At 38.1% G+C, this 19,713-nt stretch overlaps 1 protein-coding gene across 1 annotated transcript in view; it reads left to right on the plus strand.

Moving 5' to 3' along the window:
* Positions 1 to 19,713, plus strand: part of LOC122798772 (solute carrier family 22 member 2-like) — a 667,833-nt gene that overhangs the window by 314,347 nt on the left and 333,773 nt on the right. Inside the window, exon 8 of the mRNA XM_044067886.1 lies at positions 4,179 to 4,393. Coding sequence (XP_043923821.1) covers positions 4,179 to 4,393 — 215 coding nt within the window. The remainder of the gene's footprint in view (positions 1 to 4,178; positions 4,394 to 19,713) is intronic.

Consider the following 19,713-nt stretch of genomic DNA (forward strand, 5'->3'; position numbering starts at 1 on the left):
ATAGGAAGAAGATTAGATAGTGAATTTTTCCAGAGTACTGCCTGCTGTCAGTTTTCAAGGTAAGATGTAGACCAAGTTAAAGAAGGGGTATCAAGTGAGAGAGATTTTAGTATGTGCAGGAGAAATTTATGATTAACCATGTCAAAAGCTTTAGATAAGTCAATGAAGACTGAAGATGATAGATAATTATTGTTCTGGTTGTAGTTGATGGAGTTGGTAAAGGAGAGTAAAGCAGTGGTGGTACTGTGGGAAGGTCTGAATCCATGCTGACAGTTAGCAAGTAGGTTGTTTTGGAGAAGGTGGTTAAGAAGTTGTTTGTAGATACATTTTTCCATGATTTTAGCTAGAGGTGATAGAAGTGCTATGGGGCGATAGTTTGAGAAGCCATTACAGTTCCCCCCTTTGTGTAGTGGGATAATGTGAGCTATCTTCCAGATAGAAGGGAAAATTCCTTCATTAATAGATCTATTTATCAGAATAGAAATGGGGTACACAATGGCTTTGGTTCCAATTTGTAAGAATTCTGCAGGAAGTTTGTCTGCAGAGGGGGTGGTAGGTTTTAGTTTTTGGAGCAGTGATGAGACAAAGGTGGTAGGTACAGGTTGTAAGTGAAGGGAAGGAGGAGTATTTCCAGCAGGTAAGAGTAGTTTAGAGGTGTCAGGGGATAGGTGACTAGCTAGAGTTTGGATGATATTAGTGAAGAAAGAATTAAAGTCATTGGCTATTTGTGTGGGATTGTCAGGGTTAGAATTCTGAGGGTTTGGTGTGATAGACTGGCTTGGGGATAAAAGATTATTAATACTGGCCCAGAATTTTTTAGGTTCAGTTTTGGAAGTTTGTTGTAATTGGAGGTAATAGTTCTTTTTGTCTGTCAGGATGGCTTTTTTCGTACTGTTCATTTTGCCCAAGATTTGTTTCTGAGAATAATTTTTTGCCTAGTATTGTTGGTCAGCCAGGGAGCTGTTTTAGTTTTGGTTCTAATAGTATGATTTGGGGCATGGTGATCTAGGATAGACAAGAAAGTGGAATTGAAGTAATTTATTGCTTCGTTAAGTGGGAGATATTTTAGTGGGGCCAGTTACATAGTCCTAACTCAGTTTGAAAATGTTCAATGTTAAATTGCTTTTTGGAGCGTAGTGTTCTGTAGGTAGTAAGTAAAATTAGGTTGGTTTTATGTCTAATGATATATGTTAGTGAGTGGTCACTTAGGTCTTCAGGTAGGGTACCTGATTGGTAGTTCTGTTGGGGAGTATTAGTGAGGATCCAGTCTGCGGTGGTTTCATTATTGTTGGTTTTGTTAGTTCTAATAGGACTATTAATGAGTTGTATGAAGCAATAAAGGTTTATATGGGAGGTGGGATTTGTATTGTTACAGGTATACCAATCAATGTTAAAGTCGCCGAGGACTAATGTTTCTTGAGGGAGGTTGGTGGAGAGTGAATTTAGGATACATCCGAGAGTGTTAATGTTATTTCCTAGAGGGAGATATGCACAAATGATATTTATGGCTTTACTAGTGTTGACTTGAAGTTTGGAGCTGATTACTTTGGCTTTGTTATCTATGGTAAAAGTCCGATTTAGATTACTAAGATGGAATTTTGTTTTGTAGAGAATTGCTACCCCTCCTCCCTTTTTGGTGGTGCGATCAAGTCTAATGATGTTATACCCGGGTGGAGTGATTTCATTGTCTTTAATGGTAGGCTTAAGCCATGTTTCAGTTAAACATAAAATTGCAAATTGATGGACTTCTAGAAGGGCATGAACTTGAGTGATTTTGCTGCAAATACTTCGTATGTTGAGATGGGAATAGAGAGAGAGTTGGTAGGTATGGAGGATAATAGTAAAGTAGGTTTGTCTTGATTTCTGTGGACATTGGTATTGGTATGGTGTGGGCCAGGGTTAGGATGAATATATCCATCCAATAGTGAGTGGAGGATTTTAAAATATTTTGGTTGGAGAAGTTCATAAATACAGTCAAATATTTTCCTAGTTTTTAGTTTGCTTGATTTGAAGTGTGCTAGTCTGTGGTATTTAGCTAGTAGGTAGTTAGGCTGAGAGGTGAGATTTAAGAAGGTGGGAGAGAAAGGTGATATAGCTGTAGAGGTATATTTAGAGGGAAAAGGAAGAGAAGAGTTAAGTGAGTATTCGTAGGATGTTAAGAGGTACGTATTTACAAGAGAAGATAAAAGTGATAAGCAGATAAGTAATTTAAGTTGTGAAGGGAAGAAAGTTGTACACATTATAAAGATTAGGGTAGTGAGCAAAGGGATGAGAAGTAGATTGTAGGTTCAGATGGGGAGAAGCAGTTTGATTAGGTAAGTAGGGGAGGAGCTAGATTAGTTAATTAGTGGGTGTGAGGTACAATAAAGAGGTTTGGAGGGGTTTATGGAGTTAACAATTTGATTGGATTGGAGATGGTAGGGGCATGCCTACTAGAAGAATAAATGTAAGGCCACCGGGAGTGGGTGGGAATTGGGGGCGGGGTAGGGGAGCGGAGTGAGCCCGAAGGGCGAACGGAGCGGGTTCAGACAAGAGAGTGGACAGCGAGGGAAGACAATCAGTAGAGAGGGAGAATTTAGCAGTTAAGTTTGAAAGTGAAAGAAAGTAGAGGTAAGTTAAGAGGCTAGTATAAGGAGCATATATATGTCAGAGAGCTCAGGTGAAGAAAAAATGTACTCTGGGACACAAGTGGGAGGTGGAAGATGTCTGTGTAGGGAAGAAACTGAAAGAACAACAGGGTTTGGAGGTCTGAGTAGAGAAATAAGTTTAGTGAATAGGGATACAGAACTGGAATGATAAGGCACCACCTAGTGGCCAGTAACTTAATTGCAACAAATAGTTCTAATACAAGGGTAGCAGACTACAAGGAGAGAAGGAGTTGAACTGCGTTTAAAAAGCAGAGAGTATAGGCTGCCTGTGAGCGTTTGGTAATAGGACAGAAAGAGATAGTTGGGGGGGGGGGTTGTAGGCTGCTGGCTATCCTGAATGGGAAAACTTGCCTAGCGTAGCAGGGTTTATAGACCTGAAAAGTTGGTGATAAGGTCTAGTATCTAGAGCTGCACATACTTTAACTGTCTTAATAAGCTGGCTTCTCAGGGAGCTGGTGGTAGATTTCTTAGTTCAAAATTAATTAAAGTATGACAGAGCATCCATCCCAGTGTCCTTGTTAAAGCTGCCTACATAATCGCTAAAAGCTTAACCACAGAGTATGCAACCTAATAAAGTAATTGGCAAGTGACAAGGAAGAGGACACCCCTGTGCATGAAGAATACCTGTCCCCTCTCCTCTCATCTCTTTCTTATCTGTCCAAAACCTTTGTAACATAGAGCCGTGTGGAGATATCTGTAACACTTTAAGAGGTTCACTCCTAAAAGTAAATGATGTCATAGTTTATAACTCCCCCAACCAAACGTAATGAGCTACACACATTCCTAACTGCTATCCTCCCATTATTACATAAAAAAAACAATTCCTTATCCTAGAGGATTTTACTCTTTACCTGGTAAGAGTAACACAGCAGTAGCTTGCCAAATCTTCACAAACTACAGTAGCTGTCAGTAGATATCCCCCCAGTGCATACACACACACACACACACACACACACACACACACACACACACACACACACACACACACACGCACGCACACCCCAGTGCATATACACACACACACACACACACACACACACACACACACACACACACACACACACACACACACCAGTGCATATACACACACACACACACACACACACACACACACACACACACACACACACACACACACACACACGCACACACACACTTGTCAGACCACTTCTCAGGTAACTATAGAAAATGAAAATAGGTAATATTTAATGCACTTTTTGCACATTTATGTCTTCATCTTAAGTAATCACAAATTAAACACACATGTTCAACTGACCACATCAAACTTACTGCCAAAGAAATCAATTGGAACCTTACTACTAGAACTAGTCAGCAGGCAAACTGGTCACTTGCAGCATTCAAACAGAATAAATATGTTGTTTTATTTTGCCATAAAGCTCACTAAGCCTGCATCGATTAAAAGGCTGACCTGTTAAAAGCAGAAAATTTGATTCAAGTCACTCTTTAAAGAAATCTCTGAAGCTTTATCTCAATGTTTTTCCTAAATTTCATTTTTTCTTCTTGTTTAAGGTTTACATGTGCGGTCGTATACCAAGGCCTTGTATTGCGCCTGGGAGTTCTTGGTGGAAATCTCTACTTGGAATTTTTTGTTACTGCACTTGTTGAATTTCCAGCTGGAATTATAATATTTTTAGTCATTGATCGCCTAGGACGCAGACTTCCATTTTCCATTTCAAATTTAATGGCAGGTGTTGCTTGTTTGGCATGTGCCTTTATCCCAGAAGGTAAGTTGCTAGTCTATGGTTAAAATTAATTTCCATCAGTTACTAAGAATGGGTAACACTGGGATTAAATTGTTTTGTTCTGATTAGGAATATCAGCTTTAGAGTGGTTGTGAATACTAAACATCATTTATGTTTAATGATAAAATATTCAAAAAGAAAACAATGTAACATGCGAAAACAATTTTAGCATCATTATTCTAGCCTTTTTTTTGCCTAACATTCTCAGTTACATATCTCAAAGTGGTCATTATAATGTCATGTGAATCAGAATGATTTAATTGTAAGATATGATAAATTACATTTTAAGTAAGCAACTGCTCATATGTGTTGAAACAATGTTGACATAACACAATGCCTAAAAAGTCAGCGACAACTTTTGGCAGGCCTTGCAGATGGAATAAAGTAAGAATAGTAAAAATGCAGAAATGCATTGGCTAAAACAATGATGTACGAGTCAAAGAATTAGGAGACATTTAGCTACTGACATTTTTGACATTATAAATCTTTTGTTATGTATATGGTAAAGAAAGATGGTTTGTTCTGTCAGCATTTAAGAGATTTTAGCCAGGTTTTAAAATAAGACAAACCTGAGGCACAAAATGCAATTGAAGAATAGTTACAAAGCATACTCAGGTTAATACATATGAGCTATAAGGCCGCACTGGCAAAGGTCAGGAGGCAGTCACATGGAAAACTTGTGCTGTCCTCCTCAGAATGCAGGCAACTATAACATCCATCAAAAGCTGCTAGTGGGTGTTTGTAGCTCTTTGGGGTGGGGTAGATATCCTGATGTCTAGTTGGATGATAATCCCATAATTGGTTTGCCCCTGATATCTGCTTTGACGATGGTCCTTGAACTGTCAACTGACAGAGGAATGAATAGGCAAGCTATGGGTCTTATCCTGTGAGGAATGAACAGGTTAGCTAGGTTGTCGAGGGGGTGGTAAGCAGGCAGGAGAGTTAAAAGGCATTGACATATAAGTTTGGTATGGTAGTATAGCAGCACATATTTAAAAAAGTAAATATTTCCAGAATGGTTACGTTCATATGGAAGTACATCCCAAATGAGGGCGAAAAGAAAGTAAAACTTGTGTTTCCTAACTCAAAGTCAGTTATATGATAGGCTGTAGTCTGCAGATTGTGTCCTGACGGAGGAAAATATTAATGAGAAGGCAATGGTATAGCAATAGCAAAAATATAACAGTCTGTAGAAAAATTGCAGTCCTGCTTTTAAATACTTGCCAACTGACAAATTGTTAAGTTTTGTAGCAATGATAAAAAGGGGAAGAAAAACAAAGTTAGAAATTCTAATGACTGTTTTTTGGACACTGTGGTTTTGTCAGATACACTTCACATAACAGATAAATCATTTTCATCTTGCAGAACTTACACACTCTTGCTTATGGCTAAACTTGTAGTCATGAGTTCCTCCAGTCACATTTGACTGCAACAGCATTCCCATGACAATCTGCTGCCATCCAGAGACTTTACTTGTTAAATACAGACCAGAAATAGATATCCAGGCCTTTCTTCCATAACAGTCACACAGATACAGGCACACACGCACACACACACGCACACACACACACACACACACACACACACACACACACACACACGCACACACACACACACACACACGCACACACGCACACACTTATACAAAGCTAGGGAGCATTACATTCACCCATCTGCCTACCAGATATCTTTGTAACTTGAGACGAAATCAGAGTACCCCCCCCCCAAAAAAAAAAAAAAAAAAAAACACACATCCAAGTACAGACACAGAAGCCACCCAACTGAGAATCTATTTGGAAAGCCTTTCTGTTAGGTGACAGTTGTACTCCCTGCTGCCATGTTACCAGAATAGTGCCATGTATTAGTAAACTTGAGCGTCTGCTTAGCAATTTCTTGACAATTTTTTTATCTTTTATTTTTGTTAAGGAAGGGAAAATAGGGCTTGAATTAAAAGTAGCAAGTAAACCAAATACCCTAGTGCTACAATGGATTTATGGTTTATTAAGGGTGGGCTTAATGTTTTACAAAGATTAACATCTCAAGTTTCTGACTTAAATAGCAGCAGTTTAGCCTCTGGTTTTTGAAATGTGACCACTGATCAAAAGATAGGAAGGTTCCTTGGTACTATGGTTTATGTCTAGAAGGAAACAAAATTAGAAAAACTGATGATCTCGCATGATGTGTGAAAGTCAGCCAGCATGAGGTACTATGGTTTGCTACATTTAAGGAACCATCTCACCCACAGGAAGAAACATCAGTCGGGACCTCATTGCAGATCGAGATGATAAGGACTGAGCTGACTAAAATTAATCCTAGAGTCACAGATAGTGTGGATTGGTCTTCTTCTAAAATAATTGATGTGGAATAGGCTATTTCTAACTATTCTGATCAATTACTGAAAATTGACGCAATCAGCACAGCCCTCTCACAGTGGGTTTCAACAGCTGAATCCAGACTGGAAAAGATAGAAAATAGGCAAATAGATCCATAATGCATAGTGTGTAGGAAAAGAATCTGTGGGTTCTAGGTACAGCAGAGAGTACAAAAGGAATGGGCGGTATGTTTTGTAACAAATAACTGTCTGCCTTGATGGAGGTCATGGACGATGGTATTTGTCTGAAATGGGTGAACAGAATGTTCCTCCCAAAGCCAGGAAGAAATGTTATTCACCAAACCTGTCCCTTTGTGAATACTTTACAGCCAAGAAGAGAGGGCTTTCTTCATTTTGGCACATAGATAAGCTCATCAAAGATTAATGACAGCAGGATTCTCTTCAGTCATAATTTTCTGCCAAGATGTACAGGAAAAGCTCTGCTTTTCATTCCTAAGAGTGTATCAGCAGGGCAAGCTGAGAATTAGATGGCTGGACACTGCTGAATGAAGGGCATTTTCTACAACAGGGCTATCAATGTTTGCTTCAGCAGAGGAAGCAGAGTAAACTGCGTCAAGTCCTGCTAAGAGAAGGAAGGAATGAAGGAAGGAAAGAAGGAAGGAAGGAAGGAAGGTAGGTAGGAAGGAAAGAAGGAGGGAAAGAAGGAAGGAAGGAAGGAAGGAAGGTAGGAAGGAAAGAAGGAGGGAAAGAAGGAAGGAAGGAAAGAAGGAAGGAAGTCAAGAAGGAAGGGAGGAAGGAAGGTAGGTAGGAAGGAAAGAAGGAGGGAAAGAAGGAAGGAAGGAAGGTAGGTAGGAAGGAAAGAAGGAAGCAAGGAAGGAAGGAAGACAGAGAAGTTAGGTAGGTAGGAAGGAAAGAAGGAGGGAAAGAAGGAAGGAAGGAATGAAGGAAGGAAAAAAGGAAGGAAGGAAGGAAGGTAGGTAGGAAGGAAAGAAGGAAGCAAGAAAGGAAGAAAGAAAGGTAGGAAGGAAAGAAGGAGGGAAAGAAGGAAGGAAGTAAGGAAGAAAGGAAGGAAGGTAGGTAGGAAGGAAAGAAGGAGGGAAAGAAGGAAGGAAGGAAGGAAGGTAGGTAGGAAGGAAAGAAGGAGGGAAAGAAAGAAGGAAGCAAGGAAGAAAGGAAGGAAGGTAGGTAGGAAGGAAAGAAGGAGGGAAAGAAGGAAGGAAGGAATGAAGAAAGGAAGGAAGATAGGTAGGAAGGAAAGAAGGAGGGAAAGAAGGAAGGAAGAAAGGAAGAAAGAAAGGTAGGAAGGAAGGGTGGATACTGTTGGAGCACCTGCTAATTCATGGTGAACAGAAGAGATCCATAAACCTCAAGGGGTGCCGTATGTTTCATCAGCCTATCTGATCTTCAGAAAGAAAGAAAGCAACAAACCAACCAGAACAAGGTTCCAGGAAGAAGAGATAAGAGCCAGTCCATGAATAAGAACTGAAAATTTGATTAACTGCAACTGCTGCTTGCTATACAGAGGTGGAAATGTTAAATAATTATCACTTCTTTGGGAGGGGACCCTGGGTTGTTAGTTACATTATATTGTTTTTTGATTGATCTTACTTCAGGTAGTAGAGGCTGCAATAATCTCTGGTAACAAAATGGGAGTGAGAATACCTGATCAGTGACATTTACACATTTAATGTAGCTTTCTGTAGATTACTATATGTGCATTCATGCTATTAATGTTGCATGGGTGGAGATAAATGGCAGAGGGACAATCACCTCAATGGACCAACATGGCTTTTCTTTAGAGGAGAGAAAATGCCTATTGTATCTATTGATTCCTCATTTCATCAGCATTATATCTAATTAGTGATACAAATATGCATTTTAGTGAGAAAGAAAGGTAGTACAAATACAAAAACTGCCCCAAACATAAAGAATGTGGGAAAAAAAGTTTTGAAATATTACACAACAACTTTAAGTGACCCTGCTTAACAGGACTTGCTAAAAGAGCTCAATGCATTAAGCTTTATTATTTTATAAACTGATAGAGGAAAGTAAAATCTGGCAACCTGGGAAGGGGGCATTGCTTGGTAAATTGTTTTAGTCTTAATATGTTGGTTGACCTGGAAGTCAGAAAAGTCTCCTGGGCTGCCATTTTTGACCATTCTGTATGGATAAGTCAGCCTTATTAAAGGAGATGGGACTTCCCATGGAAGAGAAGAGTTTTTTTTGTATTTAGTTTTGCATTGGGGAAGAGTAAATGAGAAATATATATGCTTTGAGCTAGGTTGCTGTTAATGAATAGAGGTATTGTTGGTTTTAGTTTCATTAACCATGAAGTTGATTGGCTAACTGTAAAAATTCAGTGTCACTAAAGAGAATTTCATTCTGAGGATATAACATGTAAGAATTGTTTTGTGGAATGTAAATGGGTAATCCAGTCCAATCAAGTATAAAAGGAGTCTGGTACTACTTAAAGGGATGAATTGTATATTTTGTTCTGTTACATGAAAGCTGTTTAAAAACAGGAGAACACCAAAATTACAAGCAAAGTAATTTGAGTAATGAATTCATACATTCCTTGGGTACATAAACAGTGGGGTTATCAAACTGTTTGGGAACATGGACAGTGTTTCTGGAAAGTATTTGTTTCTGAACTGGGCACAGGAACTAAGTGCCATCTCCTAGCGAGGTGAGAAAAAAAAAAACTCCAGTAAATTTTTGCTCAAAATGTATGGCTTTTTAAGGCAAGTACATTGCATAGCACTGGACTCATATGCTTGCATAAGGTGCTGTGAGGAGATGGAAGAGAATATACATTCCTTTTCATTTAGGCACAGTTCCAGCACAAGATTATTTTTTTTCTCTAAGGGAGATACTTTTATGGGGAAAAATGAATATCTACCGAGGCTCATAAGTGACCATTCCCCAGTTACATTGCAAATGGTGACAGATAGGAACATTTTTCAATGTCTATGGAAACTTAACCTATGTATCGCAAAAGTTAAGCATTTTGACAAGATTTTAATTGTTATATAAAACTCACTCTTCCTAGTGGCTTATATTATGAAGGTAGTACCTGTTCAAATTGGGAGAGATTTAAGGATTTACTTAGGGTATTCTTGAAAGCATATTCCGGAGGTTATCGTAAGCAAGCTAATGGGAAGTTGAAGCAGCTACAAAAGCAAGTTCATCCTATGGAAACTATAAAGATGAGAGAAACAGTGGTCCCAGAAAAGGAATATTAGGATTGTAAAGCAGAAACAACAAACTACTTAGATTATAAAATAGAACACATAAAAGTAACTCTACAAATATCAAACTTTGATAAATCCTCTTGAAGAAGGAACTAACCTAAAGATCTATAGAGCAACAGGTGGGGAGATTGATTACAGGCATGAAAGCAAACCTGGAAGGTGAATTATATATGATCTGGCATATTATAAAAGGTTATATAATCAATCAGGAGGTGCAGAAAGGGAGAGGGAGAAGCGAGAGTTATGGTCAGTGAATTTTTGTGTGTTCCAAGAATGGGAAAAGTCCCCAGTAAGGGATATTTCTAAAGAAGAGGTAGAGGTAATCTTTCAGGAAATACGAAGGAATAACCCCTCTGCTTAAAGAGGTGCTTCTAGATCGTATGCTGCAAGTATTTAAAGAATCTGTTGTGTCATTAATTAATAAAGAGGGCAAAGTCCCCTTATTAGTAGAATAGTGCCATTCCATTTTATAGAATGTTCGCATCAATATGGGCTGAAAGGGTCAACAGCATCACTCAAAGGATAGGACATGCCAGACAGATTTGTGAAGGGCAGGAGCACCTCGGGTAACATTATTAAAACCAGAAAATCATAACAACAACAAATGAGTGGATGGGTAACCCTCTAGTGATGCTGAGTGTCAGTGTTGAAAAGGCATTTCATACAATGAGTTGGAAATTTCTGTTTAACATGTTTGTTTTGAATGAATGCTGGCTTCACAGCTAAAGTTAAAATTGATATTAAACTCCATTCTTTTTTTAAATAAGAAACATCTTTATTAAATTATCACTTATGACATAGGCAATCATACATTTATATAAATGAAAACTGACAAAATCTTAGTTGGAAGCATTTTATATCACAAACCATACTGACAAAATGGTTTTGTTGCAGACATTATACATCATTTATAATCTACCTAATCATTGTCAAACATTACATAGCTCATTCAAATCCTGCCTTCTTTTAAACCTCATTTCTCCTCTGCATGTATTATTCCCGCAATTCCCATTTTCCTGTGTAAGTTATTCCTACTCTTTTCTAAAGATCCCATTTCCAGTTGTTTTATCTCTTTTACTACATTTGTTATTTCTAGTAAAGTTGGCCTAGACTTTGACATCCATTTTCTACTAATTGCGATTTTGGCAGCCACCATAATTAGACTCAGCAAGGCCTTACTATGTCTAGGCAATTCTGGTTCTGCATCATAGTTCTTTAAAATAATTTCCCTAGTTACACCAATTTGCTCACCCAGTATCTCTGATAGAATAGTTTGCAGGGTATCTTTAAAGTCTACCAGCTCATTACACTCCCAGAAAGTATGTTCCCAATTACCTCTTTCTTCCTCATCACACCTCCAACATTTACTGTCTACCTGAGGAAACAATTATCTGGAGTCTACTTGGGTCTAAAAAAATATCTATTTAAACATTTCCAAGCAAAAAATCCTAAATCTTTTAGATTTTGTTGCTTATTAGGGAGACAAGCATCTCCCATTGCTTCTTTGCAAACTGCATATCCAGTCATTCTTCCCAATTCTTTCCAACCTCCTCTGACTGATCCATGCAGTTATCATACAATATTTTATGTGTTCTAGTAATTATTCTTTTTTGGAAAATGGGCAACCTGTAGATCACACCCTGATTGGAGAATGAACACTCTCTAGCAGGTTGCTAATCTACAGGTAATGCCCACTGAAAAAACAGTCCACCTTTTCATGGCAGCATACCAAGCTGCCGTGGAGCTCAGATTGAAAAAAAAACTAATGCCTGCCATTATTTTACACTCGCTAAGTAGCACTTTTGCTATTTAGGGAGTGTAAAAATAAAAAGCATGTGTGTGTGTGTGTGTGTATGTATGTGTGTGTGTGTATGTATGTGTGTGTGTGTGTGTGTGTGTGTGTGTGTGTGTGTGTGTGTGTGTGTGTGTGTGTGTGTGTGTGTGTGTGTGTGTGTGTGTGTGTGTGTGTGTGTGTGTGTGTGTGTGTGAGAGAATGCGAGAGAAAGTGAATAGCTAGAGCAATCAGGTGATCTCCGGCAGCAGCAGCATCACATAAGAGATTTGTGTCCCTCTCATAACTCTCATACTCTCGTCACAAGAAATCTGGACAGAGGCACAAATAATGGGGAAACGAAGAAGCAAGTATAGGGATGGATTTTAAATATTGCTGTTATAAACTTAGAAAGTTGCTAGAATAACAGTGTTTCCATTAGCATGTATTTTCTGAAGGATATGGAGTCTGAAGCTCAAATGTCTGTCATTACTTAATGAATGTGATCCCCAGTGATTTCACAGAGCATTACAGATTTTATGAGGAATGGACTGACCATATGAGCCAAAAATCTGGACAGTCTGCGAAAATCTGGACAGTTGAGGAGGTATGCTCTCGACTCTTAGCTCAAGATAACTGGATAAACCTAAAATAATGGGGGGGAGGGGGGGCAACGGCTCAAAATGGGAACATATTTGACTTGAATATTGGGATTTGTGTTCTGCAGAGGTGTGGCTGTGAGAGAGAGAGTGAATGAGATGGAACACAGGCATCAGCAACAGTAAAGAAGGTTGCATACCTCTGGACCTTTCAGCTGAAGAAATCTGGATAAAGGCTAAAATAAAGGGGGAACAAAGACTGGAAAATAGAAAGGGATTTTAATAATTGCTGTTATGAAATTGCAAATGTGCTTAAATAAAGCATTGCTGTTAGCATGAATTCTCTGAAGAAAATAAGTCTGAAACTCAAATGTATGTCATTATTTAGTAACTTTAATCTCCAATGACTACAAACTAACTGAACATCTTAGGAGTAAGGGACCAAAAAATAAAGTAAATACCTGGAGATTTTTTAAAGTGTTATATTTTCCTGATGTAAGATGCTTCCTCCAACACCATTAACATATACTACAGCAAGTTTGAAATGTTAGGCGGCAGAACTATTTTACATCAAAAATATATTAAAAAAATATATAGTAATAAAAAATATTAAGTAAGTACAACATAACAATTTTACAGACAGACCATTCTCTAAGTGCAATAATGCCCTCCAGGGTATGTGTTATTGTGGAAAAAATGCCCTTCCAGGGATGTAGAGACTCTCCCCCTGTGGCGTTGTGCCTCAGAACACCCCTTGGTAGGTATTACTTCTACAATAAAATATCCCCTGTTGGGCATTATTGCTTGCTTAACAGCAGCTTCTGTTCTAGATTCTACTAAAAACTCTATCAGTGCTGGTCTTCCATTTAGGAACCCCTATTTCTTTCTCTTTGCCTATACGCTGACATAAATCCTTGATAGTAAAGGCAATATCTAACCTGCAGTCCAAATAAATTCCCAGCCTCTTCCAATTCTATTACCCTTAACTCTCTAGTTATTTGCTCCCAATACCTTGGCTCCTATGCCAGTTTTGTCCAATAAATTCCAGCCCTTCTTGCCTATTGTCTGTATCCCTAATTGCAGTCATCCCTAGAAACTAGGTATGGATGCGCCGTCTTGCACTATATTTAGAACCTCTGGTACCTTCTTTGAGGGTTGTCTCAAATAGATGGATAAGTATAGAGGATACAGCACAAAAACTTTCATGAAGCTTGAGTGATTCAATAATTTAGTTTCCAAATCCTGAGTGAGAGCTAGAGGTAGGATATAAGATTATGGTAGAATTCAAAACAGTCTAAGGATATAAATTAAATATGAGGAAAACTTGTGCTATGGGTATAAAGTACGTTCCCTCACAGGAAGTAAAGGAGTCATATAATTTAATGAACAATTGTATTTCCTTTAAGTATCTGAGTATTTGAGTCAGTTTGACAATCAGTTTGAGAGACCTTAGATCTGACATATTCAAATCTCATTCATATAGTGTCAGAACCCTGTTAATTTTGGAAAAAAATATTGTAGATATAGATCAGAGAATTCAAGCAGTACATGATAAGTTTTGCCACTGCTAAGTTATGTGGTGTCAGGGTTCTTATCAGACCACCCCGTCAATATCTCTAGCAAGACTGAAGGCTATGGCTTTGGAATTCAGTTGGGATTTGGAGAAATATAGGACTAATTGGGGACTTTTAGTTCTCCAATCTGGAGAGGAGAGACAGGATGCTCCAGATTTAGAAATGTGTCTGTATTCTGTCTTACTGGCCATCTTTTATAGACTGAATAATAAAAACAACAGGCTTGTCTCAAAATCAGTGAAGATGGAGATAGAATAAAGCAAAATAACTTAGTGTTTATTATGGCTTTATTATAATCAGTATAGATAGAGTTAAAATGGTAAACAAAGAATACTGGCTGTAGATATGGCACCAACGTTTCTGCATCCTGGCCTAGGACTACTGGGTGTGTACTTTGAATTATGGTGTAAACAGGTATGATTCAATATATATAAGAAATGATGGTTTGAGGACTCCAGCCTTATTAGTGAAGGATTTCTGAGTATATTTGGAGTAGAAGAGCATGGACAGATTTGAAAAACAATAGCAATTAGACTGCTGTTTAGTCAGACTGCTTTAAGTGATAGACCTAACTTGTTAATTGGATGAGAAAAGGTAGAAAAGACACTCCAAGTGAGAAAAGACTAAGGGGGGGATAGTCTATAAGATAGGAAACTAAATGGTGCATCCGCCAATAAATATTTTTTTAAATGGAAAAAAAAACTTAGGGTGCAGAATAAGTATATCACAGTGGACTCACTGGCTGTGGATCACAACATGTACCACAAAACTACAGTGCTATACGTTTTTGGGTCAGTAGTGACTTTTTAATTTTTTTACATGCCTTCTAGATTAGCTGTTATATTCTTGGTATAGGATAATACTTAGATGTGTTGGGTGTTTAGGAGACTGACTGTCTATCTTTTAAGAGTCTCCACTTTGGATGAGTTTAAGAAGGATATACAAAAGTTATTAGATATGATTTGAGAGGATACAGTAACATTATTCCCTTCACTTTTCTCCAGTTTTGTTCTCTGAATGGGACTCTTTGGGCCATGACAAAATGTCATTACTTCATTAGACTATTATTACAGATAAAAAGGCAATCACAAAAAAATAGAAGATAATTCACATTCTTCCAACCAATGTGGTCGCAGAGTTGATGGCAGGTTTATTTAAATGGGAGTTGAAACAGCACCTGTCATGCCTAAATCTAAAGTGATACATTAGTGGTTATCAGCTTCATTAATATTAAACTTTCTGGTTTGTGATACAGTCTATTGCTAATACATCATTAGTGTCAACAGTATGCTTGCTTTGCTGGGAATTAATTTCTATATTTTGGACATCTGAGGTATATTATTAGATTGCAGGAGTTGATGCAATTTTCTGTGTTGATAGCTTTCCTTCTTTTTGTTGGTATTTCACATAAAGTTTAATATGAAATAAATAAGGAAATAACTGTCAAAATCCACAGTTTAAACACTTGAGTGTCAAACAACACTTTTTTTTTTAATTTGAAACATTTAGGCATATCAGCATTTTTCAGTTTGGTTCTTGGCTGGATTGCCTCCTGTAAATGTGAAATTTTACACTGTGGGCACATAGTCACATCCTTCTCATGACTCCGAAGACCTTTCTTTCATTATCTGTCATCTACTGTCCACTATATGGCACGGGTGATGTGTGACCCTAGCTAAGGACTTTGTATACTGAATTTTTAAGTAAAAGTGTGCTGGGTGTAAAGGTTTTATGCCCTGACACTGCTGGGTAACCCCAAGTGTCCCCCACCAAACTAAATGTACAGTGGGAATCCTCACACTTTTGAACCTTGTGGCTCACCCAGTGTTCTCTGACAACTGATGTTAAGCCTTAATACTGCTGACTAACCCCAAGTGTCCCTTGCCAAACAAAATGTACAGGGGGAATCCTTACACTTCTGACTTTTTTTTTAAATTCTCCAAGTCTTTTGAGTTTCTAATACCATGATAGGAATGGACCCATTCCCAAGTCAAAAGACAATTAAAGTTCATGAAATTAGTATTGTTTCAATCTTTGATGTCAGCCAATAGTGCTCTTTGCAGCACCCGCAATGTGTCCAGTAATGACTCATTCTGCAATTCGTACAGAGTTACATGTATTGGTAACATATCTAAATATGATTGTAGATTCTTTTTTATAAGACCCATTCCTCCTACTAATATTGGAACTGTCTGGATGTCTTTCTTCTACATTGCTCTTGTTTTTGCCTGCAGATCCTGATATTTTATGACTTTGTGTCTCTCTGTACACAGGACACTGTAGTCACTGGGTGTGGCGATTTCAGTAATCAGTGCTACTTTTATCTTCGTTTCATGGACCACTATGGTTTTCTTGCATCTATCTTTTGCACTGTTGGTAATGGGTGATTCCATGTGATGTAGACTTCATCATTTTCTATGATGCTTTGTGGTTCATATTTCCAGTGTTTTCAGACAATTCAATACCATAATGTTTTCACAATCCCCAGTGCAACAGTCTTCCCTCATTATTATACCTTTCAGTATACAGTCCTTATGCCATTAATATATCACAATCAGCAACAAGGTGTGGCACTGTTCCCAGTTCTGTTTTGCAAAACCGCTATCTTGGGCTGCCAATATTAACCTTTCCTCTTTTAGTTTGAATTCACCTCTCCTTAACCATTCCTGCTTTTGATCCTGTTCAACATGAGGTTATTCCAGGAGTTTTCTATACCTGCAACTATATTTATGCATTTTCCACATTTCTTGCCTTCTCATCTGATCCTTCACCTTATATTCTTTCTTTTGTTTTTTGGCACATTCAGTTGCTGCCTGATTTTTATCTACTTCTGGTTGGATTTCCATTCCCACTTGACGCCGATATGCTTCTGCTAGACTGAGAAGGGAAGTCATTCTAGATTTATTTTCCTCATGTTTGAATACTTTCACTATATTTGGGGCTTGTGAGGTCAACAGATATGTATGCAATCCCACAACTGCAGATCTATACATGTAATCAATTTCAAGTAGGCCCATACCTTTTTCCAAACTGGGAATATATAATCTTGGTGTGCACTGCTTTTTTATAAATTATTTGATGAGTATGAAGCATCTTTCTCGTTTTTCTGTCCTACACCTTTTGAGGCCAGTCAGTCACCCCAAAACTGAAAGTTAGGACAGGAAGAGCAAATAGGTTTATAGCTTGTATTTTAATCCCAGATGTCAACACTTTTGAGAATTAATTTGTCTTCCAAAATATTATTGTTGACTCTTCATCAATTCCCAAATATTTATGCACACCTTCTTGCTCAAGTTCTTTTATATCACATTCTGTCCCATGTTGATGTCTTTTTGGTGCTTCAGCTTTCCTGCTTTAAAGGTTGTTTTTGCATATTTATCAAGATCAAATGACATTCTTATATTATTTGAAAAAAGTTTTGACAACTTGCAGTTGTGCTTTCAGTTCCACATCTGATGAGCCACACAGTTTTAAATCATTGACAAAGAGAAGATGAGAAGTCTTTACACTTTGGTGCTTTCTGGGAGCAAATTATAACCATGACCTAATCTGTTAAGCAGACAATGGGTTATGGGCAAGGCAAAAGAGCAACGGTGACAGTGATTCACCCTGGAATATCCCCCTTTGGATTTTTGTCCCTGGAATAATAATTTGTCCTTTATCATGGATTAACCGCAAAGTGATATGCCACTGTTTCATGGCCACTGTGATGTAGTTTATCAGTGTAGGGTGTATCTTATACATTTTTAAGCACTCTTTTATCCATGAATGTGGGATACTATCTAATGCTTTTTTGAAGTCAATCCATGACATACTTATATGCTTCCCCTTTTTTACAGTTTTCCACTATGACTTTATTTAACAACAAATGACCCTTTGTTCCATATGTCTTTTATTTATTGTTCTTTTTTTTCTATTGCCATGATTGAGTTTTCTTTAAATGATTATAAACTCTTGTCGGCATTAATTCCAGTGTATAGTTTATACGTCGTTGGAAAGCAAGTTATTGGTCTATAATTTTTAGGGTAGCTTGCAGGTTCTGTCTTAAGTAGGAGCATTGCTTTTCCTGTTGTTAACCAGGTTGATGTCTGCTCAGGGTGCGCATATAAATATTTTTTACTCATGGGTAATATCTTCATGCAAAGATGTTAATACTTTTACCCAGAAGTTAGGTACTGCATCTGGGCCTGGGGTTTTCCATTTGGAGGCTTTTCTTAACTTTATTTCAATCTTTGTAGCTGTTACTTCATCCCATTTCATATCCTGTACCTTTGAACTTCTTATTCTTTCTTTTACTTCTTCTATCCATTTAATATCTTTATTATATTCCACAGGATATTCATAAATACTTCTACGAAATGTGAATGAGAGGGAGGATAGAGGAATGATGAGGATACAGGGAGTAGAGGTGCAAAGGTGGATGAGTTTAAATACTTGGGATCAACAGTTCAGAGTAATGGTGAGTGTGGAAGAGAGGTGAAGAAGAAAGTACAGGCAGGATGGAGTGGGTGGAGAAGAGTATCAGGAGTGATTTGTGACAGACGAGTACCAGTAAGAGTGAAAGGGAAGGTCTACAAGAGGGTAGTGAGACCAGCTATGTTATATGGGTTGAAGACAGTGGCATTGACAAAAAGGCAGGAGTCGGAGCTGGATGTGGCAGAGTTAAAGATGTTAAGATTTGCACTGGGTGTGACGAGGGTGGACAGGATTAGGAATAAGTATATTAGAGGGTCAGCCCAGGTTGGAAGGTTTGGAGACAAAGCTAGAGAGGTAATATTACGTTGGTTTGTACATGTGCTGAGGAGGGATGCAGAGTATACTGGGAAAAAGATGCTAAGGATGAAGCTGCCAGGTAACAGGAAAAGAGGAAGGCCTAAATAAGGTTCATGGATGTGGTGAGAGAGGACATGTAGGTGGTTGGTATGACAGAGCAAGATGCAAAGGACAGGAAGAAATGCAAACAGATGATCTGCTGTGGCGACCCCTAATGGGAGCAGCTGAAGGAAGAAGAAGAAGACTTCTCTGAAATGTATCTAATTCTTTTTATTTTTTTTGGTGGTCTTTCAATTCCTTTAACTTGTTTCCCAATTTTCTATAAAACTTTTTTGGGGTCATCAATAAATTGCTTATTTTGTACTTTTCCTTTATATTTATCTGCTTATCTTCTAGTTTTTTCTGCCTGTGCTGATATTTTTAGTTTATTATTTGTACTAGTACATGATAAATCCTGATCCATTATAATATTGCACATTGCTTTTATCACGCCTATCTTTATGAGAATTTTTATGAGAATTTTTGTCGATCTGTTCCCTCTTCTTTACTCTTCTAGCAGTGATACTTCTTGCCTTAGTTGCTTATAGTTTTCTCTATTTGATACTTCCATGATGGTATTCGATTTTTCCCTTTCCTTTCCCTTACTACCTTGTGTTCTTGTGGTAGAATTTTATCTGTTATTAATTGAGACCAGCTATGGTTTCATGCCAGGAAAGAGCACTACAGATGAGATGTTTGCTCTTAGAGTGTTGATGGAGAAGTACAGAGAAGGTTGGAAGGAGTTGCATTGTGTCTTTGTGGACTTAGAGAAAGCATATGACAGGGTGCCTATAGAGGAGTTGTGGTATTGTATGAGGAAGTCGGGAGTGGCAGAGAAGTATGTAAGAGTGGTACAGGATATGTACATGGGTAGTGTGACAGTGATGAGGTCTGCGGTGGGAGTGACAGATGCATTTAAGGTGGAGGTGAGATTACATCAAGGATCAGCTCTGAGCCCTTTCT

The sequence above is a fragment of the Protopterus annectens genome, chromosome 1.part0 (genome assembly GCF_019279795.1).
Source record: "Protopterus annectens isolate FY-2018-M chromosome 1.part0, PAN1.0, whole genome shotgun sequence".
NCBI classification, from domain to species: Eukaryota; Metazoa; Chordata; order Ceratodontiformes; family Protopteridae; genus Protopterus; species Protopterus annectens.